Here is a 27,127-nt window from a genome sequence, read left to right on the forward strand (position 1 = left end):
TAGAAAATGAGATTAGGCTCAGATTAATAAGGAGTTTTTGCAGTGTTTTTTGATGTCGAAAAAGCCTATGATATGATGTAGAGAGAGGGGTTACTGATAGAATTAAAAAAAACTTAGGAGTGGGTGGAAGAATATTTAACTGGATAAAGGATTTTATGAATGGACAGAAAATTCAAGTAAGGATAGGAAGAGAATTGTCTTGACAATATGTAGTTGAAAATGGCACACCACAAGGGAGTGTCATAAGCCCATTACTTTTCTCAGTAATGATCAATGATGTATTCTCAGATGTAAAGCCAGATATTGGTAGATCAATATTCACAGATGATGGATCACTGTGGAAGAGACAGAGAAACCTGTTGCACATTAATGGTAAGATTCAAGAATCAATCGATACAGTTGAAAGGTGGACAAATCAATGGGCTTTTAAATTCTATGGAAAAAAACAACTTGGAAAAAAGTAAGTCCTGACTTTAGTTTAAAGATGTATGGAAAAGCAGTTGAGAGGGTAAAGGTTATTAGATTTTTAGGAGTAATATTTGATAGTAAACTGATGTGGAGTGATCATGTTTAAAAAAAATAGTAAGAAAATGCCAGAAGGTAATTAATATCATGAGATGTTTAAGTGGGATTAAATGGGGTGCAAGTTTCTCTACAAAGCTTTAATTCGATCAGTACTTGATTATGGTAGTGTGGTATACGGTTCAGCTTCAAAAACACAATTGGGGAAGTTAAATAGGATCCAGTCGCAAGCATTAAGGCAATATTGTGGAGCAGTAAAATCAACTCTTATTCCAGCCATGCAAGTCCTGACAGGAGAGGTGCCTCTTGACATCAGAAGGAAACTGTTACTGATTAATTATTGGGCTAACCTAAAGGGGTTAATACCCAGCTAAAAAGGTATTGTAGGATTGCTGGGAGCAATCAAGAAATTTTTGATAAAGCTTTGACTGGTTGGGAAATAAGTATGGAGAGGAAATGAACATTATAAATATGCAGGTCTCTTCAACTTTATTTCTGCCAGAGACTGAGCCATGGACTCCTGAGAACTGATTTGTTCTTACTGCATTTACGGAGTAGATTTGATAGCAGCCTTCAGATATCATGTTGAGGAAATTTACTCAGATTATACACAAATTTACACGGATGGATCTAAAGACACACAACATCGAAAAACTGGAGCAGCTTACACAGTACCAGAAAGAAAGGTACCACAGGCCTGCAGAGTGACCGATTGAGTGGGGGTCTATACAGTTGAAATGATTGCCATACTTCTAGCCTTGGGGTGGGTGGAAAAGGAATCAAGGTCAAGATTTTTGATTTGCATAGACTTTTTGGCGGTCCTAAAAAGCTCGAGAGCTCACACAGATCCAAACGGCAAGACATCTTATATAAAATTCTGGAAACATACTCGAGAGCTATACGTCAAGGAAAATCTGTCCAGTTTATGTGGGTACCAGCACATGTAGGATTGAAGGGGAATGAGGAGGCAGATAAATTTGAGACAATAGACAGTACATATATCGTTATGAAAAGCTGAAATTAAAACAATAATCTGGGAAAAGGTCGTGGAGCAGTGGCAAAAACATTGGGATAAGGAAAGAGAGGGAGATTCTTTTACCAGTATAACAAGACAGTGAATGCAGCGTAAAGGAATAGTGGTAGGTCAAGGAGAGAGGAGATCATAATTAACAGAATACGGCTAGGACATTCACAGATAAACTCAAACACGTTAGATCAGCATCACACTGGAATCTGTGAACACTGTCAGGTTGTGGAAACTGTGATTCATTTCATTTTGGATTGCCCAAGAATTACACAGGAGGGACAGCAAATGAGGGAGGGGCTAATTAGGGCTGGAATAAAAGAGTTTGGCGTGTAGACAATTATGGGAATTACAAGAAGGATGAATAAAATATGTTTTGATTATTTGGGAAATATAGGGTTATTGGATAGAATCTAAAACTTGATCCACACTCCGAAGCAGTAGGAGGCGGTAATGCCCCATAAACATTGGTGTAAACTGCCATAATACCCCAAGAAGGAGAAGAAGAGGAAGCATTTCCTGCCAGTGTATTATTTTCGCGGGGTAAGTAGAAAATAAAGTCATCGATCTTTCATATATATATATATATATATATAAAACTTGATTTTGGAAGTATATTGATAATATAATAGCTCAGTCTCCCATTATTTAAATAACATCAGTTCAAAAGATAGAAGACAAACTACATTAGATGAGTAGCTTATAAACAGTGTTATATACATCTGTTTGTTTATTACCTATTTTGTCGGTGTAAATTAGGTAAAACATTTAAAGATATAAAGATGAAGATGTTTTTTAAACCTTTGTTAAAACCCTTACGCTGCACATGATTGTCGAGAAAGAGTTTCAGGTAGGAGTTCAGGGTTGCCAGGTTGTGGAGGATTCTCCAGTTTGGAGGGCGTAGTGAAAAGCTGACTTCTTCCCTGGAACAAACAAAATATACATGTTTTTTTTTTTTAAAACGTTTACGTGTTTATTTAGGGGTTAAATATTTTTTTTTAGCTGTTGCTTAGGTTATTTTCTTTCATAACTAAACTCGCTCAATTTGTGAAAATGTTATTTTGACGACGAGGACCTGGCAACCATGCATGGGGTAGGACTGTGTCTTCGTTACTTTCATTAAAAATATATAACTTCTTCAGTCTTATGGACACCCACCCCATTTTCACTTATTTTTTTTAAATATATATATATATATATATATATAAATTAATAATAAATTATATATAAATTTATTGTTGTTGTTTCAGGTACAGTCATCATTCTGTTCATGTATTCGTTTTCCTTCCATCCTTCCTGCTGTGGGCTCAGGCCAGGATTTTACGGGTTTGACAATAAACTCAATGGACACAATAGACTTAATAAAAGGTGCCACAAACCAGATTTAAAGAAATCCGGATGTAGTTTCAAATCTTGAATGAGGAAGCGGAGGATAGAGCAGGAGAATGAAGAAACTCCCGGAAAGAATCGGAGGAAGAAACGCCACCTTGACTCAGTGCCCACCCACCTGTAATAAGGCTCTGAGTGACACCTGAGAGTGAGAGAGTAGATAATAAAAATCCTTGTAGTGTAGAAAAGGAGAGACAAACAGTGGCAAGTAAAAATCGAATGTAAATTTCTCATTGGGATGAATAAAGTATCCATCCAGCCATATCAGCTCATGTGCTGAGGAGGTGGTGAGTCTTGGCTGTATAAAGTGTCTTTGGGATATATAATCTGTCTGAATTTAGCACAGGGGTATTTAACTAAAACAAAGTTTCAGGTTCGAAAAAGGCATGTTTATTAAACATGTTCAATCATTCTGTGATCAGCAGCTGTAAACATCACTGTTTGTTGTGCTTAGTTTGTATTGAATAGGAACATTTGACTAGCATCACACAACAAGGATTTCTGTTTTTTTATGTTAAAATAATACCTATTTGTAGTGTTTAACAAAGATATATCTAGTTCTGTTTTGTGGAAATGTAAACAAAACAGTCATTTAAACCACCCTGATTATTTTTATTAAATTAAAAAAGGAAAGATTTTCTGCAGTGGAGAAGCAGCAGTCTTTATTATTGTCACATATACCTTACAGCTTTGTGAAATTCTTCGTATATCATAACTGTGGAGGTCAGGGTCAGAGTCAGCCATGAGGGGTTAAGGGCATTGCTCAGGGGCCCAACACTGGCAACTTGGCGGTGCTGGGGCTTTAACCTCAATCTTCCGATCAACAATCCAAAACCTTAACCACTTGAGCTGCCACTTCCCCAGTGGTTATTTATAATTGTGTGTTCTTTCCAAACAAATACAGAGAACTAATATCAGATAAGGCTAACTACCTATGGATCAAATAAGGGTGTTTTTCTCAGCTGCTCATTTCCCTGCACCTCTAACTGCAGCCATGATTTCTCAGGTCTTTTTCAGGATGTCAGGATTAAACAATGCACTCAGCCCTCGGCCCACCTCCAGGATCCAGTCAACGGAGTCCATGCAGACGTCCAGTTATGAGCCTGAGAGTGAGGAGTCGGAGTTTGAGGACATGAGGTGAGTTCACAGTTGTGGAGTAACATTAGATCCTCTGCCTTGATTGTCATATGAAACAGATTATTCTTCATCATCATAGTCTTCATTCTACATCTCGGAACAGCTGTTTTTCTTGTTATCAGGAAAAGGGGATTTTGAAAATTTAAGGGTCGCTAACTAATATTCCCTTATGGCTGGCTAGATATGAGGATATGAGTGTCTCACACACACAACAACAGAAATTGGTGCTTCTTTTCATGCAAGCATAAAATATTTGAACAGGTTTACAGTTTACATTAATGTTATTAAAATCAGTGTCATTTTCATGCACATGTTCTCAGTGCTCACTAACAGTCAGTCTGGGGGCAGTGAGGGCAGAGTTTAAGGCTCTGGGTTATTGATCTGAAGGTCAGGGTTTGAGCAATTGAGCAAGGCCCTTAACCCCCTCTGCTCCGGGGCCCAGTATCATAACTGCCCCTGTGCTCTGTGTGTGCTTCCTCAGCTGGGATATGTGTAGAGAAGAATTCCACTGTGCTGTAATGTTTGTATGGTGGTGATAAAAGCTTCTGCTGCACTCCACCATGACAGTCATCTGTACATGACCAAGTAACATGTGGATAAAAGGCATTTAGTGAGAAGTTCATTAATGTTCCTTGTTCTACCTGCAGCCCAAATCAGGAGAGACCGCCACAAGCTTCTGTGTGCCGCGACCAAGAAAAAGACCATTTATATCCAATTACACCCATCACAGAATCAGATATTCTTGGGTAAGTCTGAACAATCTGTTACTCCTGAAATTCCAGCTGTTATATTCTTTTCAACAATATTTTTTATTGATTTTTCAACAGAGACATGACATACACAGTAAATGTGTGGTGTGCTTTACAAGGCACACTTGCATTATCTTATTTATAAACCCCTAACACGCACCTCTATGACCCCCACCCAACCCCAACTCCAAGCCAGCCTTACATGTCAAAAAGAGGCTGAACACCAGGCATAACTGAAGAAAGAAAAGAGGAGAAAAAAAAATAAGTAAATGTGTTGGAAAAAAAACAACAACTGGAGCTGAAAGTCTAGGTTATGTGTACAAAGAAAGAGAGGAAGAGGAGGAAGGAAAAGAAAAAGTACATAAATAAAATTAAAAATTAAAAAGCCATACACCTGATAGAACCAACCCATCAAATTAAATAAAAGGGGGGTTAAACTATGAATTTATTTTAAAAAAGTGAAGGAAGGGCCCCCACACCTGATGAAATTTCAAACCTGAATTACGGACTGAGTGATGAATCTTCTCCAGGGACAAACAGGACATAATATCTCTGAGCCACTGGGCTTGAGTGAGAGAGGTAGCATCCTTCCACTTAAATAAAAGAGAGCGCCTGGCCAGGAGGGATGCAAAAGACAATAATCGACATTTAGCTGGGGTTAGACGCCCATCATCCTCTCCAGTAAAGCCAAAAAGAGCAACCAGGGGGTCTGGTTCAAGATTGCAACTCAGTACGCAAGACAGGGTTTGAGTTTTTCCAAATTAGAGCATGACCAATACATATGAATGAGAAACGCCTCTCCACTTTTGCATTTATCACAGCAGGGATCGACATCTGGGTAGAAGCGAGGAAGCTTAACTTTGGAGAGATGAGCCCTATGTACAACCTTAAACTATAATAAAGAGTGCCAGGCACATGAGGAGGTCGAGTTGACGAGCTTGAGAATCGAGTTCCACGTGTCATCTGAATGTCCTTTAGGTCTTTTTCCCCAAGCAGTTTTAATTTTGTTCAAAGTGGTGTAACTCAAACCCATTAATAGGCCATAAATAGTGGATATTAGGCCTTTACGCAGCGGGACAGACAAAGGAGATTATCTATAATATTTGCATCCAGAGCCTCGGGGAAGGTATCGAAGAACTAATGAGGTGTCTTATTTATTTGCAAATATCTGAAAAGTAAGATTTGGATAGATGAAACCTTTCAGACAGCTGTTCAAACGATGCAAACTTATGATCAATAAGAGGATCTTTGTAATGCCTAATGCCTTTACTGTGCCATTCTTCAAATAGTGAATCATGTAAAGAAGGTTGGAAGAGATGGTTAGAGACAATAGGGCTGGAGAGAGAAAAGCCCAAAGCCCAATACTTTCTGAACTGAGCCCATACTCTTAGATTATGCCTAATAACTGAGTTATTGATTGACGCCATAGTTTCTTCCCCACTGCAGTCAGCCTGCTGAATAGTGCCTCACTTACCCCCAGATGACCCCCTCCCACCCTGGACACTCACTTCCACATTCTAAATTGCACTACTGTTCATTCAAACTCACACTTTTGTACGCAATACTTCTCATTTTACATTGTGTACATACCTCGCATCTGTATATTTGTATGTTTGGACAGTCAATTTCACCATTAAAATTTTTCTATTGCACTAATTTTCATACAAGTCACCTTATACAGTATTTATTTAACTTATTTACCTGTGTATATGTTTGCACCTGACATCAAGACAAATTCCTAGTACTGTAAAATGCTCCTTGCTGACCCTTTGCTGTACCTGGCAATAAAACCTATTCTGATTTCTAATTGAGGGGAAGTAGAAGTGCAGAGACAGAGAGGTTTTGGACAGAGTTTATCTCCAGGCAGGCCGATTAGGTTGGTTATGGAAATATGCCCAAAAGGTGAGAGAACGAATGTTTGCTGCCCAGTAATATAAACGAAAATTAAGTGGAGCCATGCCACCATCACTTTTAGATCTTTGAAGTAGGGACTTGTTCAATCGAGGATGCTTACCTTTCCAAAGGTAAGATGATGTAACTGAATCCAATGCATTGAAATAAGATTTGGGAATAAAAACAGGTACAGACTGAAAAAGATATAAGAATTTAGGGAGCTGCTGTATTTAATTAAAGCCCTGTTTAAAAACTAGTTTAAAACTAAATGATGGAAGACTCAACAGCTCTCAGACGTCCTCCAGAGTCAGTGTATGTCCCAGAAGTCTTGTATCCTGAAGCGATAATCTGCTGTTAATAAGCACACCAGCTACCACATCGTAGCACGTGATGTCACACGACACAGACACTATAGCCATACATGTAACACTGCGTTTGTGCTCGTGTGTGAATGTCAGTGCCTCCAGGAACATGCCGATTTCACCAGTTCTATCATACTACTCCATGAAAAGTGACCAGTCGATGAAGGAACCGCTTAAGTTCAACCAAGGGTCTGATGCGATGAAGTAAGTGTTTTATTTTTATTTTTTTTCTTAATGTGCAAAATGGATGAATTCTTTACTGTTGAAGAGCAAATTGCCTTGCATTTTAGTGCTGAATTGATTTTGTGCAGATTTATATATTGTGTAATGTAAAAATTTTCATTTGAAGCAGGAAAATTGATCCAGTCTCTCCAGCTCCCACACTGGGATCTGTTCAGTCCGTGCAGTCGATGGATCCGCCTCATAGATTCAGTGGCAGGTAAGGATCATTTTCTATCTCCGGTGTTTTATTCACAAATCTGTGCAGGTCAGTAAAGGTTCATGCCCATCGCCCGTAACATTTAGACTACTAACAGGTGAAGAAAAGGAGGGGAAAAAAATCTTTGACCAATTGTGTTGACTAGACGACTGTCAGAGCATCTTAGTTCAATTCAAGTTTTGTCTAGTGCTTTTAACAGCAGCTTTACAGGACAGGACTCAGTTAAATGTAAATGCATGTCAGTGTGCTGTTTGTTATTATGCCACAAAAGTGTTTTTAGTCAAAGGAAGGAAAAAAGGCCTGAATATTTTAGCAGGACTGCAATGAATTAACATATTACAATAATTGTGATTTAAAAAAAAATCAATTCTATATCCATGTTCAAATGGTCCTGATTTTCTAAGTGATCCTAATAAAAATATAAACACTGTACCTTAATATGGAATAGTCTCATTGCTCTCTTTTATACATTATACCCCAGGGAGTCATGCACCAGTCTGATGATGAGGGAACACTTGAGGTGTTCAAGGTGTAAATATATGCTAAAGGAGCCGGTGACCATCCCCTGTGGACACAGCTTCTGCAAAATCTGCATCGAATCCTTCTGGAGCAAAATACCCCCTTCAGAAAACTTCCCCTGTCCTCAGTGTAGGAAGAGATTTAAATCTCGTCCTGCACTGAACCTGAACTTCACTCTGGCTAACGTGGTGCTGACGCAGCAGCATGCTCTTCCTGCTCTTCCTCAGAGCGACGCTGGACCTGGAGATGTAGCCTGTGATTCCTGCTCTGGGAGAAAGATCAAGGCGGTGAAGTCGTGCCTGACCTGCTGCATGTCTTTCTGTGAAACCCACGTCAGGCAGCACTACACCGAGGAAGCACTGCAAAGGCATATCCTTACGGATCCCAGAACAAATAGCTGAAGCAGGAGGAGGACAAAACGAATCCTCCAGCTGAGGTGCGTTGAGTTTTAATCAGTCAAGACGGTTTTGTGGTGTAGATGATAATAGAATGTAAAGGTTATAATGGAGTTAAATGTTTTTCTTACATATCCATATGGTCAAAAGAAGGGAGTTTTTATTCATTCTTAGTCCTGTAGATGTGTCCTGTCTCCCTGCAGTAAAACATCACTGGATAATGTTTCTGATGCACATTGTGCTTGTGATCTGATTGATATTAATGAATTTCTTACTCTGTCTCACGCAGGCTTTGTCTCTGAACCTGAACGCTCCTCAAACCCTGTCACTCTGAACTCCTGAAGACTTCTTCTGTCCTTTCTGTTTTTTCTACATGCACCTACTTCAGAAATACCTATTTTTCTATCCCATTATTATTCTATCCACGATGCTGCAGAAGAGGTGAGGCTCAGACGATTGCAGAGGACATGAACACATGCAGTACCTGAGGTTCGGGTCACAAAGCGAGGCAGATGAGCTCCGGATCTCGTTATGATCATGATGTAGAAATTTTGAGCTCAGGTTACTGTCTATTGCACTTTTTAATAGGAAACAGTTACAATTACAGTGGCCGAGAAAACACAACAACATTTCAGACAAAACAGAGGTATAGTTAGGTGTGAAAGGTAGGTATAGTGTCTGAATGGAATTCTTCCCTCTGATTGGACGAGACATCTGTCACTGAGGATGGATAGATGGATAGATGGATGGATGGATAGATAGATGGATGGATGGATGAGATTGTTGCACTATCCCAAAAAAACAGTTTAAAGTGAAGGCTGAACTCCACACTTTACAAGAAATGAATTTAGATCCAGGTCTCGTCCAATCAGCAGTAAGAATCCCATTCGCAATCTATTCCTATCTTTTCAGGTTTGTCTGAACTGGGTTTTCTGATGTTATTTGTTATTTTGTTTGCACTTCTCAGGCTGCAGACACTAAATGTTCAGTGTTAGCATGAGTTTAACGTTTAAACTATAACATTTATATTTGAGATTATAGATATAGATCTAATATATTGACTTTTTTTTATTTTTTATTATTGGAAACTATTTTTATCACGGAGTATACATGTTCTCCCTGTGCTTTAGGGTTTCCTCCCCTAAACCAAAGATAGGCTAATTGGCCTCTAGAATTTGTGTGTGTGTGTTTGTGTGCACTGTGAGTGGTCCAGTGTGTCCCTCTCCTTATGCCCATAGTCCCCTGGGGTAGATTCCAGATTCCCTGCCACCCAAGTGCCTAACAGCACGTGTCTCTTCATGGACTCCATGTTTGTCATCTTATGTTTATTAGTGCTGCTGGTGTCCAGCAGTTTGAGTGACCCGTGTACGAGATGACGGACCGTACATGAACACAAACTCTAAGCATTACCTGTGTAGTTCTGTAAGCACTGTGAAGCACCTTAACACCAGGGAAGTGGTTTAAACGTAGCGTCTGAGGTGGTGGTGGAATTTCTCTAGTGATGTATAAAGTGAGGATGTTCCTCGTATGTACTGAAAGGGAAAAATTTGGGTTTACTTCTATAGCTGTGTCTGAACGCTGTCATAGTTCAGACTGTTTACTCCGATCAGTGTGTGTTGTGCTGAGAGGATCCACCAGCTCACTGAAGACGATGCCACACTTCTACCTCTCACTAGATGGATGGTAGTTTATGGAAAACATTTTGGTTATTTTTGTTCACTTTTTAAAGTCCGTTTCTATACAGCTTCATTCTTTTTATACAATAAGTAGCTTATAAACACTATTATGTCTGAACCAAGTCTGAATAGATAACTTCTGTTTCATAGATACTCCTCTATTTTACCGATTCATTCATTATGTCAGTGGGTGTCGGTTAAAAGGTGAATTTTTATTATTATTTATTAATAAAGAGCATTTAAAAGACCTCAGTGGTGGATTTCAGGTGCTGTATATAAACACTGCTACTCCTGCTTTTATAGATATATATACACCATAACATTATGACCACTGACAGGTGAACACTGACCTCATCATGGCACCTGTTAGTGGGTGGGAAGTTAACATTTTGTCCTTAAAGCTGATGTGTTGGAAGCAGGAAAAATGGACAAGCGTAAGGATTTGTGCGAGTTTGAACAAAGGGCCAAATTGTGATTGTGATTGTGGATAGACGACTGGATCAGAGCATCTCCAAAACTCTTGCATCTCTTGTGGGGGGGTTCCCGGTCTGCAGTGGTCAGTATCTATCAAAAGTGTCTCAAGTGTTTTAGTCCTGTAAGTATCCTTTAAGTTCTATAAATTTGACCCATGGACACCGCAACTTGCAACTTACAGGACTTAAAGGATCTGCTGCTCACATCTTGGTGCCAGATACCACAGCATACCTTCAGGGATCTAGTGGAGTCCATGTCTCGAAGGGTCAGGGTTGTTTTGGCAGCAAAAGGGGGACAAGCACAATATTGTCGTCAGGTGGTCATAATGTTATGGCTGATCAGTGCATATAGAACACTTTTAATCGGCATGACACACTCAACAACATACAGTAGGATGTATGAGGATGGTGATGTAACGTTTGTGAACAAGTAAATAATCTGAAAATAATTTAGGGAAAAGAAACCATTCTCATAATCTGTAATATGATACAAATTCAAATATATCGGTTAAAATACACAAACCTTCACATTCAAAGTCCTGTCTTGCTCTCAGTCTCTTCCATGTGCTCAGCATGTCACTTCCTGTACTGACTTCCTGTTATGGAAGTGATGAACACCAGACATCACCTGTAGCAGTGGTGTAGTGGTGAGTGTGATGGCTTCTGCTGCTGATGGTTTCTGGTTCAAGGCTATGCTCTTGCTTTGGTTTTTAACACACAACAGGCAGCTGAACCACAACCAATCATCGAAGGAAGGGAACTAGTCCTTTTCTTCACCCTTTGGTGTAGTGGTCAGCAGTGTGGCCTCTGATGCTGAAGAACTTTGGTTCCAGTCTATGCTTCAGCTTTGGTTTTAAGCAGGACGCTGAACCACAACCAAACATCAGGGTAGGAAAAATAAAAAGTCCATTCATTACCTGTGGTGTAGTGACTATTTAGTGACTGATTTATTGTTATAATTATTTATTATGAATTTTCTAATAGTGCAAACACTAACGGTGAAAATGATCAGACAAACAAATGAAATGAAATGAAATGAAACGTTTCCCTGTTATCTCCTGCATTACAGAATGACCTCCTCTCCAAAATGGTTGAATAAGATCACAGGAACACAGTTCAGAATACATGAAAAAAGTGTCCTTGTCCAAGCTAATTGAAGCGTGTCTCCAGGAGGGAGGGATTTTGCCTTTCCAAATGTTGTTAGTAGCAGGTATAAGTATTGGGTAGATTTTCGGCCAGAATATTTTGAAAAATTCCAATGGGAAACCCTGCGATGGACTGGCGACCTGTCCAGGGTGTACCCCTGCCTTTCGCCCTATGTGCGCTGGGATAGGCTCCAGCAGACCCCCATGACCCTAGGAGTCCTAGGAATAAGCGGGTATAGACAATGAATGAATGAATGAATGGGAAACCATCCGGACCGGGACATTTCCCAATCGGCATGGACCGAATTGCCGCCCAGACCTCCTCCACTGTAAATGAAGCATGTGAGCTAGAATGATCTTCCTCTGTGCATAACTGTAGTGAAATTTTATTTAGGTAGGCAGTGATGTCAGAGTCCGTCACTCTTGATTCTGAGCTATAGAGAAATTTATAAAAAATCCTTGAAAGTCAAAGTAAAATGACACCACTTACATTCCGCATTATATTAATTGAACAACCATTATTTTGATTCTTTAGTTGGAGCCGTGCTGGAAAAGCAAAGCCATAGTACATTGTAATAGGCCATCAATTTCACTCACAACAACTCGCAATGTTTGCACAAAACCTCCGCCGGCAGTGGGGTAGAACCCTCCGCTTTCTCCGGGAGATTACCAGTCTTCAGATTCTTCCCGTCAACTGCAGTTCTCCAGATCATCTGCTTTCAGCTGAAGTCTATCCACTGTCTTCTGCATAGCAGATAACTGAGCGTCACGGTTGTTATAACTGTTCTCTGTAGCAGAAATCCAAGTTTCATCCAGTTAGATAAACTGGAGAGAGAATCTGATTTTCATACCATTTTAGATCCATTCTGCCTCTCTGGACATATCTGAGCACCTTTACTCATGATGTCCTGCCAATATGGAGAACATGTTCCTGTTGACCATTCAGTTTGCTCTGCAACTTGTCTGCAACCTGATTCTTGTTATTTCACTTCATAGAGGCCACTTAGGTGCGTTTTCAGCCACATGACTTCTCAAGATTGGATTTCTCCAGTCCACAGTTCACTACTTCTAGTAAAAGCTAGCTAAACCATTTGTTAAAAAGTGCTAAAGCTACACTGATCTTATTTAGATATTAGCACAAAGGCTTGAGCTTTCTAGTACTAGCATACAGAGGTTTTTCATGCCTAGCTAGGTCAGCTAGCTGATAAGCACAACAACTTTTCTGCAGTGTTGTATAAAGTACCCAAAAACCACACTTTAGTAAAAGTACAGGTATTTTGTTAGAAAATGACTCAAGTAAAAGTTAGTCAACCTTCATAATTCTACTTGAGTAAAAGTATCTGAAATAAACTGTACTTCTTCTGTACTTGCTTCTGATTGGCTAGGCAAGCTCCTGACAACACTTAAGAGGGTGTTTTATGTTTTCATGTGGACAAAAGATATTTTTAACACGTAGGTCGTGTGGACAGAATAAAAAAAAAAAGTTGAAAAACTAAAAAAAAGTTGAAAAATCTCCGTTTTTAAAAAAAAAAAAAAATACCCAGCTACGTGTGGACCACAAACTTCCTTTTCCACAAATTTGGACGCAGGTTTTTTTTTGTAGTAAGTGACGAAAATGCCGAACAGAAAATGTATCGGAGTAAAAGTGTAGAATTTGTTTCAAAAAAGTAGTTGACAGAAATATAAAGATAAGTAAAGTACAAAAACTCTCAAAAAATACTTAAGTACTGTATCACATGAATTGAATAAAAGAGTCACAAAAAAGAAGTTTGAATTTTTCTGCTATTATTTTTCAACCTCACAAATTCAGGTGGAAACAATTCAGGTATTAAAATTCAGGTGGAAAAATATGAGCCTTAAATTCAGGTGGAAAATATTCAGGTATTAACATCTAGGCTATTACAGGAAGAGCAATGTATTGCCGATTTCTCGGCCCGTGTCGCAGTGCACTTTAAAGTGTACATCCTGCTCCCTGTACAGTCCACTTGGAGGGGAATCACTGCTGATTCTTGTACCTGCATGGCTCTGAGTGAGAGCGCAGGGATTGTGGGCTGTGAAGACAAGGTGCCAGGGGGTAAGTTACATTAGATTTATTAATAAACAGGGCAGTATGACTTATTTTAATCTAATATTAGTCTAAAAAAGAACGTAACTTCGCTTATTGACTACCATTGTGCCGGAGACACAAAAAAGATAAAATAACTCATACTGCCCTGTTAATTAATAAAACTAATTTAACTTATCCCTTGGTCCATTGCAGGAGCGTTTCTTGGATTTTAATAAGGATGTTTAATAATAAACACAAATTAACACAAACAGTATGCAACTTTATAAAAAAAAAATCTGTTTTCTGACTCCTCCCATCATTTCAGAGTCTTTGCTAGTAAAAAGGAGTTCATTAAATTCATTACATTTTCTCTCTTACACATGCAATATAAAAACACACTCATTCACTCACGCAATCACACACTACGGGCAATTTAGAGACTCCAATCAGCCTAATAGCAGGTCTTTGGACAGTGGGAGGAGACCGGAGCACCCGGAGGATTTTTTTTTTGTAAATACAAAAGCAGAAAAATTCAAACTTCTTTTTTGTGACAAGTTTTTTGCACTAAGAAAAGAATTTTGGCACTATTATACTTCCATACTTTTCATTCCAGTGAGGATCACCAAATCTCAAAGCGCTTGTCCTGGAGAAAGAGTGAGGAGTCTGTGATTCTGTTGTTGAAGAGACTATTGCAGATAAACACACACAATTAGTTTTATATACAAATATAAGAAATACTAATGCACACAAAACACACACACACACACACACACACTTACCACACAGTCTGAATGTTGCTGTTTATTGAGAGGACATAGATGTTTCTAGCTGCGACGTCAGTAATGTGATTGTGACTGAGGCTGAAATGAACAGATCACCATCAGCTAAACATCAAATCAGGTATATAATCACTCATAACACTCAGATCATCAGAACACTCTGCACCCGGACCACTCACTCGAGGACGCGGGTTTTACGTAAGTGTGGCATCAGTGGCTCCAGCAGCTGGTCAGTGATCTGACAGTGGCTGAGGTCCAGTTGCAACAGCCCTTCAGAATATTCCAGAACCAACGCCAGTGATTTGCAAGCCTGCAGGTTCAGCTGGGTCTCACTCAGGTCCAGTTCCTCTCTCAAAGCCCTGGAGAGATTCCTCGCTCGGCTGAATCTCTCCTCCTCCGTTCCCAGATCCACACGACACAGGAATCGGAGCAGCAGATCTTTACTGCACCTTAGACAAAGACTCAGAGATTTATAGATATATACACCTTCATTTATGCACAAATGCACTACGTATTAAAGTAACTTACTGCAGTGTGACTGTGTGTAGAACAGGAAACAGCTCTTCCACTGCTGCCTCCTCCATCTCACAGTCCTGAATAACGAGCTGAACGAGTGAGTGAGATATCTGGATAGCCGTGGAGATGACCCTGCAGTACTCACTGCTCAGAACCAGACTGAATGTCATCGTGTCTGCTGTGAGGTCCAGAGCGTCATGGCAGGAGAAGTCCAGCTTGTGGTGTAGAGCAGAGAGCAGTACTGCTGCCTCCTGCTGGAGCTCAGGAACAGTGAAGCAGTGGAGCAGTCTCAGCAGCAGCAGACGGTCAACCCTGAAAAAACATCCATCGAGCCATCAAAATAGTAAATATTTAATATAATAAGACTTCATTCAACCAGTGCTAACAAACCTGAGCTCAACCGTATTACTATAAAACATTTCATATAAACATTACATGTAAAAACATTTTGGTTAAAAGATCATCTAAATCCGGGGCTTTTATAAGAAAGAAAAACAAAACCTGAGATGGGAAACATGGCGGAGTAGTGGTACGATGCTCTGTAGCTCCCCCTGTGGTACGGAGGTCCACAGCAGGTTGAGAGAGACACCTGTGCAGTGCTGCAGGGTGAAGCTCAGTGCAGCACAGTCCACAGAGTCCAGCTGTCTGTTCTCCAGGTTAATGCAATTATTTGTTGAACTCAACAGGCTGGATACCAAGTGAGCAGAACCGGTCTCATAAAGCTTTCTCATGATGGACAACACAAAGCTGGACTTCAACCTACAGACAACACACACACACGCCTTTTTATCTTGTACTGCAATGTTCCCATTATGCAAAGGAAATATTTCCATAAAGCAGTGCAGGATTTTGGAGGGAGGATGGTAGCAGTAATACAAGACATAGGCCTCTATATGCTGGATACAACAGGAAGTACTAAAAAAAGAACAAATAAGCTGTGAAGGCATTTTATCTCACCCTCTGAGATGAATTTTGTCCAGCACAGACAGAAGGTCTTGGAGGTTTTCCTGTTTAATGGTGCTTCTTTTAAAGTCTACAGTGACCCGGTGATGCTGCAGGAACCAGTGAATCACATCCCAGCTCAGAGAGCAGGAACTCAGGTCTCCATCCACGTTTTGCAGGAAAAGGCGAGTAAGATCTTCATCCCGAACTTCATAAAGAACCATAGCCCACTTCTGGAGAGTCTCTTCAGAGAACCTACACACACGTAACATCAGACACTTTAAATCAAAGGTTTTTAAGATGCAGGAGTTGATTTATTTTATGTATGATTTATTTTAAAGAGAACCCTTTTCCACAAGAATTGTCATGCTCCTCCACCTGACTGTTAGAGGTCCTTGATGATTGAGTAGGTCTATCAGTGACTCGTCTGCTGTTTTGTACTCAGTCAGGTTCAAACGCTGTATTTTCCAGCATTTCAGAAGGAAACCCAGGCTTCTAGGGAGCTCACAAGCCATTCCCTCTGGTTGCTTAGTGCTGCTCTCAGTGAGTGAAAGCTCATCAAGCATCACAGGAGTGCGACACCTTAACGACTTCGTCTGTGCCATTTCTACCAGTATATCACTGCCCAGCCTGTAAATGACAAAAAAAACATGTTAAACAAATCAAAATGGTCACACTGATATGAACCACCTTTCCTTTGCAGCTTGTTGACCAATCAGATTTGAGAATTTACCAGCACTGTGTTATAAACCACTCTAGAGAAGACAAGGGTCAGACCTGAGCTGAGAGATGCAAGGGAGACACTGAATGAAGCTTCTCACTTTCCTCTTCTCGTTCGACCATCCCGTCAGCTCTACCACTTTCTTCACTGTTAGAAGTTTCAGCACTTCCAGGAAGAGTGAAGCTTTTTTGTCTGTCAGGTTGATGGTCCAGACTTCAGGGAGTGACTCGTAAATTGACTGTAATGCTGGAAGGACGCTCCTGCAGGTTTCAGACTCATAGTCCTTTGCATGCAAGTACAGGTCAAGCAGCAGGTTGCAGTAGGCAACGCTGTCAAATTCCTGATCTTCTCCAGAAAACGAGAAGGTTCTGAAGCTGCACAGAGACGCCAGCAGTTCGGTGAAGTTCTCTCCTGTTTCTGCACTAGACTCTGCGGCTCCAGCGATCAGCTTTACTAGAAACTGCAAGGTGGTATTCTGCTTTCTTTTTCCACGCAGAACGAAGCCAAATCTAAGACAAAAGGCATATTTATTGCTTGAGATACAGCACCATTGAGGTTAAAGGAATCTAAGCAGGATGTTTTAACCCTCACCTGAGCTGGGAGATGTAAGGCAGACACTGAAGCAGGATCTTCATTTCACTCTCATCCTCTGACCATCCTGTCAGCTCCACCGCTTTCTTCACCGGCTGGAGTTTCAGTACTTCCAGGAAGAGCGAAGCCATTTTATCTGAGAGGTTTATGGACCAGATTTTAGGGAGTGACGTGTAAACGGACTGTAAGGCTGGAAGAATGCTTCTGCCTGCTTGAGCCTCGTGGTTTCTGACATGCGAGTAAAGAAGCAGCAGGAAGACGGAAGTTTCTTTGTCCGTCTTGAAACATTTCTCCACGATTGTCTGAATCTGCTCATTCTGGTGGAGAGCTGCTTGCAGACACAGGTCCAGCAGAAATTCTCTCACTCTCTTCCTCCGGTCTTGTGGGCATTCTCTTTGAGGCTGGAGTGGAACAAAACTAGAGACACAAACAAGTTTAAGATTAATTGGATGACAAAAGGTAAGTGTTTTCATCAGAACTAATACAGTTACCACCGAAAATGTCATTATTTTCCTATAACAGCATGTTATCAAGTGTTTTATTCCTTTTTTAACCAGCATCTATAATATACAAGCCCCTGCAAATGAACTGTTACTATAGAAACAATAACAGACCAATCATAGTCACCTGAGCTGAGAGATGTAGGGCAGACACTGTAGAAGGCTCCTCATTTCACTCTCTTCCTCTGACCATCCTCTCAGCTCTACTGCTTTCTTCACCATCTGGAGCTTCAGCACTTCCAGGAAGAGTGAAGCTTTAATCTTAGACAGGTTTATAGACCAAACTTCTGGAAGTTTCTGGTAAACAGCCTGTAACGCTGGTCGGACCTCCTGGCCTGTCTGAATCTCGTAGTCCTTTACACGTGAGTACAGGTCCAGCAGGAAAGCAGACTGTTCATGGTAAGTCTTAAAATAGTGTAAAGGCAATTTCTGTAAAGTTTCCAGAATGCTGTCTTTGTGATGGATTACTGCTTGCAGACAGAGATTTGTCAGGAATGACGTCATTTTATTTCTCCATGCGTGAAGTGATTCTCTCGAAGTCTGAGGTGGATCAACGCTACAAAATAACAGGAAAAGGTCAGAAATCAAGACAAGACTGCGCCATACCAGGTCTACTCCAAAGGTATAAGAAATGCCATTCTATCTCAGATAATTTCAGAATTCAAAATATGACAAGAATAACGCATAACATATTTACCTCAGCTGAGAAATGTAGGACAGACACTGAAGGAAACTTCTCACTTCGCTCTCTTCATCTGTGCAGTCTCTAAGCTTTACACATTTCTTTGTTGTTTGGAGTTTCAGGACCTCTAGGAAAATAGACGCCTTTCTCTTGGAGAGATCGATGGACCATACTGGAGACAAGAGATTCAAAATATATCTATCCATCCATCGGTTTTCTATATCACTTATCCTACATAGGGTCGTAGGGAGCCTGGAGTCTATCCTAGGGACTTCAGGGCACAAGGTATTAGCCACCCTAGATGATGACCCCTCACTAGGCATGATCACACACTCACTCACACACTACAGATAATTTAGAGATGCCAATCAGCCTACAGTGCATGTCTTGGACTGAGAAAGGAAACCCACAAAGGAAACCCTCAAAGCACAGGGTGGAGGCAGGAATCAAAAACCCAACCCCAGAGGTACAAAGACAAATGTGATATATCCACTAAGCTAGTAGGAAAATTCAGTATTAATTGAACATAAACACCAAAATAATTATGCTTACCACGAACAGGAACCTTTGTTTCACTTGGAGTGCTGATGTCTCCTTCTCCATAGACAGCAGAGACTCTGGCTCTATAACAGGTGCTGTATGGAAGAGCTATTTTGCACTCACACACAGGCCCATTGGTTTGAATGGACTGCCAGCCATCCAGCCCAGCCTCCAAATACTCCACTGTGTAGTAGAGCACAGGGGAGTCTTCATCAGACTCAGCCCTCTGCCAGGCAATGTACAGAGAGTCCTTAGTCGGTTTCAGCACTGTCAGTGCTCCAGGACTGTCTCTGGAGGCAGTCTGAAACTCTGTAACTTCACTGTAGTCGGTCATTTCGTCACTGTCCATTACAGCGTATCTGAGTTGGTAGCGAGTTCCTGGTGCAAGACCCGAAACCACACAGTTCTCTCCAGTGCAAGAGATGACTCTGCATTTCATATCTACAGAACTTCGGTCATCCAGCACTGTTCTGTACTCCACTCTGTAAGATCTAGTCATTTGGGTCTTTAAACTTTGCAGTTTCATCGTCACACGTGTCTGTTGCACTGAAATTATTCCTGGTGCATCTGGTTTTACGTGGAGTTTTACGTTCCGGCTGACCAAATCTCCAGACTGGTAAAGATGTACGGCAGAGCCAGGAAAATGTAAATCAGGTACAGATGCAGCGATGAACCTGGTTGCTTGCATACTCTCACTTGTAGTTTTCTTTAAAATGAATGAATAAAGATCAGAGATGATTTTATTATTTGTATCTGAAATCCTGAATGCTTCCCGAATGTTTCTGGCCTCATTGTGCTGCCTCAGAGCTGAAAGAAATGGATCTTCTCCCTCCAGTGAGGTAAAAATTAAACACCATACTTCATATGCTTTGCAGTCCTTGACAAAGTGCTGTAGGTCATTTTGATTGCTCATGATTCTGATGTTAGCAGATTTGCACTGGCTCAAAGCTTTAACCTCAGCGTTTTTGTTTTGGAGCCACTGATACCTGCACTGTGAGCTGAATGGAGATTGGTCATTTCTGTCCAGAAGATCTTGCAAGTTCTCCTCTTCCCCTACTGCTCCTGTGCTTCGTATGGTCTTAATACAGGAGGCCAGTCTTCTCTGAAAATCGCACTGGTACTGCTGCAGAAGTGAAGAAAACTCAGACAGAGCTTCTTTTAAAGCTGAAAACTGTGTAAATACATCATGACCACCAACAACAGACATCAGATGTTGAGAGAAGCTGATGTCCGTCTTTAGTTTTGCCAGAACGTCCTCTGCTTTATATAACTGATCTCGACTGATGTCCTTAACGACGCAAGCTGATGTTTGGTTCAGATTCTTCAGAGGGTAGAGCCAGACTTTAAGAGGAACTGCTCCTGCATTCTGAAGTGCCCTCCCTACAGAATGTTGCAGAACATCTCCATCGACAAAGGAAGCAGTTATTTCTTTTTCAACGAGCCTGGAGAGTAGATCAATCTGACTGGAGGAAGCGATCATCTTCGTCATCATGCCTTTCAGGTCTGTCTTTTCAGTGCTACTGTCCTTCTTGCTATCAAAGACAAAAAATGCCTGAGATCCGTAAAGCACAGCTACAACCACATGTGTTGCCGTGGTCGAGCCGGTCACCGAGAGAAATCTGTCCTGTAGCAGTTCCTGACTGAGCATGTCCAGTCTGGTGGAGGTTCTGTAATGCACAGTGACCCGGTCCTGCAGCTCGGTCTGAACGGGATGATCAATAAATGCAGAAGCCCCAGTCATCTCCACCAGCCCTGATACAACACTAGCCCTCAGAGGAAGGCTCAGGTCTAAAGCTGTAAGTCTGTCCTGTAGAGAATCTCCATCTAAAATCCTCACATCAGTCTGGGGTCGAGGGATTGACAGCTTCATGAAGGATATTAGGTTCTTTTCCCACAGAAAGATATCTGAAAATATAAAATATCACACAGCATCAGAACATTAATCTGAATTAATTTCAGAGAATCAGCTACTGGACACCATAAACTGCGTCCCAATCTGTATTCTTAAACCAAACAAAGTATGTCCACTTCCATTTTCACTTCTCTGAATCACAAAACTCTTCCTGAGTGGATCCACACTTCCAGAAACAGTAGACCATCCACCTATCTTGAGGGTCCTCATTAAATATATTATAATTTGGGACACTAATTCTAATCTCTACTATCCATGCTGCTTAGGACGGATAGTAAGCGAATTTAGGATGTAATTCCTTCTGGCAAGTGACATGACGTAGTCTCGGATATAGGTCAGAGGATCGGGGTTCAAGCCCAAGCAACACCCAGGTCCAGTGTTGGGCAATTGAGCAAGGCCCTCAACCCTCCCTGCTCTAGGGGGTGATGTATCATAGCTGACCCCAACTTCCTCAGCTGGGATATGCAAAGTAAAGAATTCCACTGTGCTGTAATGTATATGTGGCGCAGAGTTCCATTTCATCACGTTATGAAATACCACAAACTCGAGATGTTAGCAACTACAGGAAGTGAAACTTTGATACTTTGACACAGATATTCTCACGTTGCTTTAAATGATGTATTCAGAAAAGCGACAAAGGTAAAGGATTAGTTCAAACTATTTCTTGGACCAATCTGAATGTAAAATGAACACGAAATTGTTTTTAAATGACATAGCAGCTTGTACTCTGTACACTTTGACTAGTGTAGTTATTAATGCTTGTAACTGCTTAGTATTATTTATTGAGTAGAAGTGTGTTCCTACCAGAGCTGAAGGAATCACTGCGGCAGTCATACAACATCCCAAGATCCATCCGGCGACCCAGTGCAGCAACTTCCACAAACTCTGAGGTAAAATCTGAAACTGGTGGTGTGAAGACATACTGATTAATTATGGTAGTGTGTATAAAACACAGAAATGACAGGACACACAGGACTGTATTATAACCCACCCGGGGCATCCTGAAGTCCTCTGAAGAAACGCTTGGACAGGTGAGAGAACTCGGACTCTGTTCTCTCGAGGCTCTGATACAGAAAAGACAAGGGGAGAAGTTATAAATTTTAAAATACCAGAACTTTCCGCTGAGGTTTATAGAGTCGTGTGTGTACCTTGACTTTTGTTGTCAGCTCTTCAATGTATTTGAGGATATGCATCATCTCTCTCTGCTGGATGGCTGTTGGGTGTGGATTTGCTGTTAATTTTGCCTAACAAAACAAGAAAACAGGTGAGACAGAGAAAATCTTTACGCTAGATTATTTTTCTGCTAACAAATTCTACAGACTGCACACCTCAGCTCCATGACTTCCACCTTTGGTCAGGACAGTGTCATGATCTTTATGTTCCTCCATCACACAGACAAGACAAATGAAGACCTGTTCGGTTTTGCAGAAGGCCTCCAGAGCTCTGTGGTGCAGCTGGCAGGTTCTCGTCTCCGGATCCCCCGTCACGTCGGTGAGCTCGTGTTTCTGCAGAGCTTCTACAGTGTAGTGCTTCCTCACATGGATCTCACAGTACGCTACACTGCAGGTCAGGCACCACTTCACTGCTCTCCTCCTCTTCCGTGTGCAGAGATCACAGGCCATGTCTCCAGGTCCAGCGTAGCTCTGAGCAGGAAGTGCAGGACTGAATCCAGCCTGCTTCAGCATGTGATCCAGTGATATGTTTATCTTTTCAGGACGAGTTTTAAACCTCTTCCTACACTGAGGACAGGAGAAGTGTTTCTCATGAGTTGGTTTCTCCCAGTAGGACAGGTTGCAGGTTTTGCAGAAAGTGTGTCCACGGGAAATGGACATGGGTTCATTCAGCAAGTCTTTACAAATCAAATACCTCCAATAATCCAAGCTGCTGGGCGATTCTCTACATATTTAATAGAAATACAAATAAAAAACACGGTCAGAATCCTATGAGGATAGAGTGCGTTTTTTAACACATCAGTATTAAAATCACAGTAAACCTGAGCTGAACCTCACGCTCGTACCTGAAATACGGAGTGATGTTTTCATTTCTGAATGTTAGAGGTGCACCCATAGACTGATCACTTTTGAAAGACAGACAGGGGGATGGGATCTGCCCCAGTTTCCTCCTGAAGATTAACATCAAGTTAGTTTCTGAAAATCCAGACTAAATTATGGACTAGACTCTAAATCTAGAGCAAATGTTGCAAATGGTACACCGATCAGCCATAACATTATGACCAGTGCCAGGTGAAGTGAATAAGACTGATGATCTCCTCATCATGGCACCTGTTAGTGGGTGGGATATATTAGGCAGCAAGTCAACATTTTGTCCTCAAAGTCGATGTGTTAGAAGCAGGAAAAATGGACAAGCGTAAGGATTTGAGGGAGTTTGATGAAGAGCCAAATTGTGATGGCGGAGGCAGTGTCATGCTTTAGTCAGTGTTCTGCTGGGAAATCTTGGGTCCTGCATCCATGTGAATGTTACTTTGACACGTACCACCTACCTAAGCATTGTTACAGACCATGTACACACTTTCATGGAAATGGTATTCCCTGATGGCTGTGGCCTCTTTCAGTACGATAATGTGCCGTGCCACAAAGCAGAAATGGTTTAGGAATGGTTTGATGACCACAACAACCAGTTTGAGGTCTCAGCCTCCAAATTCCCCAGATCTCAATCCAATCCAGCATCTGTGGGATGTGCTGGACAAACAAGTCTGATCCATGGAGACCCCACCTCACAACTTACAGGACGTAAAGGATCTGCTGCTAGTATCTTGGTTCCAGATCCCACAGCACACCTTCAGGGATCTAGTGGAGTCCATGCCTCAACGGGTCAAAAGGGGGACTAACAGAATATTATGCAGGTGGTCATAATGTTATTTCTGATCAGTGCATATTCTGAAATATTAACAGAACTAAAACAAATTATCTCCAGTGTCAGATAAACACGTGATGCAGCTGGAAATGCTAGTTCATATTTCATATACATGTTAAATATAAACACAAATAAAAACTTCTCTTAAACATGTAAAAAGGAAAAAAAAAAGGAAAAAAATTAAAATCACGGTAAACCTCCCGCTTGTACCTGATGTCTGGAGTAATGTTTTTATTTCTGAATGTTAGGGGTTCACCCATAGACTGATCACTTTTGAAAGACAGGCAGGGGGATGGGATCTGCTCCAGTTTCATCCTGAGGATAAACATCAAGTTAGATTATGAAAATCCAGACTGATGTGTGGATTAGACTCTAAATCCAGCTGTGTGCTCATTTTTTGGTAAGTAAGGACACACACCTTCTTTTAAATGAACTGCCTTCATCCTCTGACTGGTCAGATGTGGGACATGGAGCCCACATTGAAGATGCAGAGTTGTGAGAGAACTCACAACGTTCATATGCTTGACTTTAAAACACAAAAACAAGACATCAGCGCTTGTATAATCCTGAATCTGATCCTCATGTCTGTGTGTCACTAGAACCTTTACATTTCCATAGACTTGCTGAGGGTAGGGTTAAAATACACCTTTCTAAATTAAACTTTAATATATCTTCCATTCAGACTCTTACATAACACCAGGTGAGAAAGTCCTCCGGCTGAATGTGCTGGCTGTTGACCAATCACTGTTGAGAGAGGGAGACCGAGACGGAGATGGAGATGGAGGCGACATGTCTGACCTGTAACAAATAAAACTGTATTATTATATTATATTATTATTTATTATATTATATATTTTATACACATGCTAGTACTTCACTTTCATGTGCTAAGTTTAGACAAATAAAATACAATCCTAAACATCAAATATAAAACTTTACTTACTTACTGTGTAAAACCTCCAGCTCTTTTAGGTGTAATAAGTCGATCCACTGGCTGGCTGCTTCTCACCGAGACGTATGATGGAGCTGGTCCATGCAATGCATCCTGGGAAAAACTGTGGAACAGGGATATTGTTTTAAGTCTCTCTACAAACTCAATTGATTAAGGCTTTAGAGAATGTTAGCACACTCTCAAATAAGAGGAGCAGAGATGAATAGATCAATTCACATTACGCAAAACATTACAGTATTTTACCGTGGGGCTTTAGGGAACTTTCCTAATACACAATCCCCATCTATGGCATAATAACAGCATTTGACTATGTTCTTAGGACAAGAACACAATCTGTTTCCACACAGTGAAAGAAAATGAAAAACATGATGCTTTTAACATCCTGTAGGTGTGGCCAATGTTAAATAAACACTTAACTGTAACTGGAGGCTGCTGATGACTGGGGGGCTGCACTGGGTTTTATAGGCATTTGGGGTTTTTTCTGTTGTTCTGAAAGAATCTGTGGCATCAATGTTTATATTAGAAGTTCAGAAAAAACAAATAAGTCTCTGAAATATCTCAAATATTGTTCTAATGCAATCTAATACAACATTTTTAAACAGGTTTAAAAAAACCACTTAAAACCACTGATTACAACTACTGCTAATTGGATGTAAAGATCTTTAAATGTGTCATTCGTTAACATTTTTATAGAGCTGTAGTTTCAAACATAGCATCAATTCAGTTTGTTTTTTTGCTGCTTTTACATATCTCCCACCCCTTGATGAACCCGTTTTCCAGATATCTTACCTGTTTTTCACACTATACCCCGACTAATCCTCACTCCAGACTGACGGCTTGGGCCTGGATTTGACAGCACACACAAAATACAAACAGTATAAAGAAGAAGAAGAAGAAGAAGAAGAAGAGGACAAATGAACAATAGCCATTCATTAACTGTCAGGTCACATATTCATACTGTACTGCTGTATGGTTAAGAGCCCACAACAGGCAATAAAAAAGGATTTGTTCATATACGTTCATAGCAGGGATGAAAAATCCACTTATATTTTTTAAAACTTATTTTAGTGCACCTGATTGTGTGTGTGTGTGTGTGTGTGTGTGTGTGTGTGTGTGTGTAAATTTCTGCACCACATAGTATGACATTGTGGGTTGTCAAACATTAAAAAAAGGTGATCTATCATATACTTAATACAAAATAAAAATTCTCTTAGTCTCAGGTTAGTGGGAATAACACAAAAAAGCAAGAAGATAGATAGATAGATAGATAGATAGATAGATAGATAGATAGATAGATAGATAGATAGAACATTAAGTGGTGAAAATATATAAATAATAAAGTTTAAAGGACATAACTTTGTTTGTGTAGCTCTGTTAGAAGTGGACAGCCTTTAATGTGAATGAACAGGGTTAAATAATGCAGAGAGGTCAAAAATAAAGATGACGTCACTCGTCTCTTCAGTGAGTCAGATCAGCGAGTCGGATCAGAACGCTTAGCCCAAGAATTAAAGCTCGTTGTCTCCATTCACCAAACACTAAGTCCGTCAAATATGTTTAACATGAACAAATATAATTAGTGAGTGAGTGAGTGAGTGAATGAATAAATAAATAAATAAGCAAGCAGGCCGTCGAGCTTTCACACAAGAGAATCGACTCAAAGATCCGACTCGCTCCCACACGAATATAAGTACACATAAATACATAAAGTATTCAGGTAAATGCAGTAAATACTAATGTATATTGAATACGCAAATAAATCAGTAAATAGCCCGCTGAGTGTATTTCTAGAACGTGATTCTCAGCCCAACGGTTCAATGGCGCTGACAGAAGTTTTAGCGGTTAGCTCGTCAGTTTCCTTCAGCCGCCATTTTGTACTTCTTGTCGTTTTTTGGCGGTGTGTTTCTTTTTTACTTGTCTCTGATATGCCGACAATTCTGACACGTTATAACTCCACATAAGGTGAATAAAATAAGTCGATAAACAAAAGTCGTGTTATTATTACCCTGCCAAGGCGCGTCAGTTTTTAGGTGTTTCCCATTACAGCTGATCCGTGAGCTATACTTTCACTTTTGATAAGTGAGCCACATCAGCGACTAGAGGTGGCGTTCAAAATGACTTCCTTCACTCTACTGTATAAAGGCGCCCTAACTAGTGCACGAGGTGCTTTCAGAATACACAGTATGGTCTGCACTGAATAGCTGTCAGTGTGTAATTGGGACATGGCCAGGACTTTGTGCTAATGATGCTGTCGCAATTTCCTCCAAGCCTACGTCTCCTTAAGAGCTTAGTCATAAATGTAATAACGTTCTGACAAATTTCTGGACCTTTAAATCGGTAATGTAGACTTG

General features: G+C 40.6%; 2 protein-coding genes across 9 annotated transcripts; one reads left to right on the forward strand and one right to left on the reverse strand.

Moving 5' to 3' along the window:
* Positions 1-1,934: 1,934 nt before the first annotated feature.
* LOC131349398 (uncharacterized) lies at positions 1,935-9,470 on the forward strand. Of its 3 annotated transcripts, XM_058385042.1 has the most exons (8): positions 2,031-2,089; positions 2,797-3,222; positions 3,942-4,072; positions 4,720-4,818; positions 7,173-7,280; positions 7,426-7,515; positions 7,997-8,470; positions 8,719-9,470. In XM_058385042.1, exons 3-7 carry the CDS (start codon positions 3,954-3,956, stop codon positions 8,433-8,435), a joined length of 855 nt encoding a protein of 284 aa, XP_058241025.1. In that variant the 5' UTR covers positions 2,031-2,089; positions 2,797-3,222; positions 3,942-3,953; the 3' UTR covers positions 8,436-8,470; positions 8,719-9,470. The 3 variants fall into 3 exon arrangements, with proteins under 3 accessions (XP_058241024.1, XP_058241025.1, XP_058241023.1); XM_058385041.1 differs by lacking the exon at positions 2,797-3,222 and having other exon boundaries at positions 1,935-2,089; XM_058385040.1 differs by having other exon boundaries at positions 2,032-2,089; positions 2,797-4,072.
* An 826-nt stretch (positions 9,471-10,296) lies between these two features.
* LOC131349397 (uncharacterized) lies at positions 10,297-26,902 on the reverse strand. 6 transcript variants are annotated; one of them, XM_058385039.1, is made up of 25 exons: positions 26,782-26,902; positions 25,569-25,622; positions 25,197-25,278; positions 24,771-24,882; positions 24,518-24,625; positions 24,246-24,353; positions 24,038-24,142; positions 22,971-23,075; positions 22,282-22,849; positions 22,102-22,197; positions 21,945-22,017; positions 21,758-21,856; positions 19,054-20,946; positions 18,517-18,673; positions 17,947-18,375; positions 17,320-17,736; positions 16,785-17,237; positions 16,386-16,637; positions 16,023-16,262; positions 15,567-15,824; positions 15,078-15,377; positions 14,729-14,998; positions 14,550-14,630; positions 14,372-14,456; positions 10,297-11,443 (listed from the first exon to the last, which is right to left on the reverse strand). In XM_058385039.1, exons 5-24 carry the CDS (start codon positions 24,616-24,618, stop codon positions 14,390-14,392), a joined length of 6,072 nt encoding a protein of 2,023 aa, XP_058241022.1. In that variant the 5' UTR covers positions 24,619-24,625; positions 24,771-24,882; positions 25,197-25,278; positions 25,569-25,622; positions 26,782-26,902; the 3' UTR covers positions 10,297-11,443; positions 14,372-14,389. The 6 variants fall into 6 exon arrangements, with proteins under 6 accessions (XP_058241022.1, XP_058241021.1, XP_058241018.1 ...); XM_058385038.1 differs by having other exon boundaries at positions 10,297-12,467; XM_058385035.1 differs by having other exon boundaries at positions 10,297-12,511.
* Positions 26,903-27,127: the final 225 nt, after the last annotated feature.

Source organism: Hemibagrus wyckioides, linkage group LG29 (assembly GCF_019097595.1).
Source record: "Hemibagrus wyckioides isolate EC202008001 linkage group LG29, SWU_Hwy_1.0, whole genome shotgun sequence".
Classification (NCBI taxonomy): domain Eukaryota; kingdom Metazoa; phylum Chordata; class Actinopteri; order Siluriformes; family Bagridae; genus Hemibagrus; species Hemibagrus wyckioides.

What these genes read in the sequence shown, in the direction of transcription:
- LOC131349398 (XM_058385040.1), top strand. Translation starts at nt 3,870, where the DNA reads ATGGATCAAATAAGGGTGTTTTTCTCAGCTGCTCATTTCCCTGCACCT. An exon ending in CAAGGGTCTGATGCGATGAA is followed by an intron (nt 7,281 to 7,425) that starts GTAAGTGTTTTA and finishes TTTCATTTGAAG; the next exon opens with CAGGAAAATTGATCCAGTCT. An exon ending in CCTCATAGATTCAGTGGCAG is followed by an intron (nt 7,516 to 7,996) that starts GTAAGGATCATT and finishes ATTATACCCCAG; the next exon opens with GGAGTCATGCACCAGTCTGA.
- LOC131349397 (XM_058385036.1), bottom strand. Translation starts at nt 24,618, where the DNA reads ATGTCGCCTCCATCTCCATCTCCGTCTCGGTCTCCCTCTCTCAACAGT. An exon ending in CCTTGCATCTCTCAGCTCAG is followed by an intron (nt 16,638 to 16,784) that starts GTCTGACCCTTG and finishes TGTCATTTACAG; the next exon opens with GCTGGGCAGTGATATACTGG. An exon ending in CGTAAAACCCGCGTCCTCGA is followed by an intron (nt 14,631 to 14,728) that starts GTGAGTGGTCCG and finishes TGTTCATTTCAG; the next exon opens with CCTCAGTCACAATCACATTA.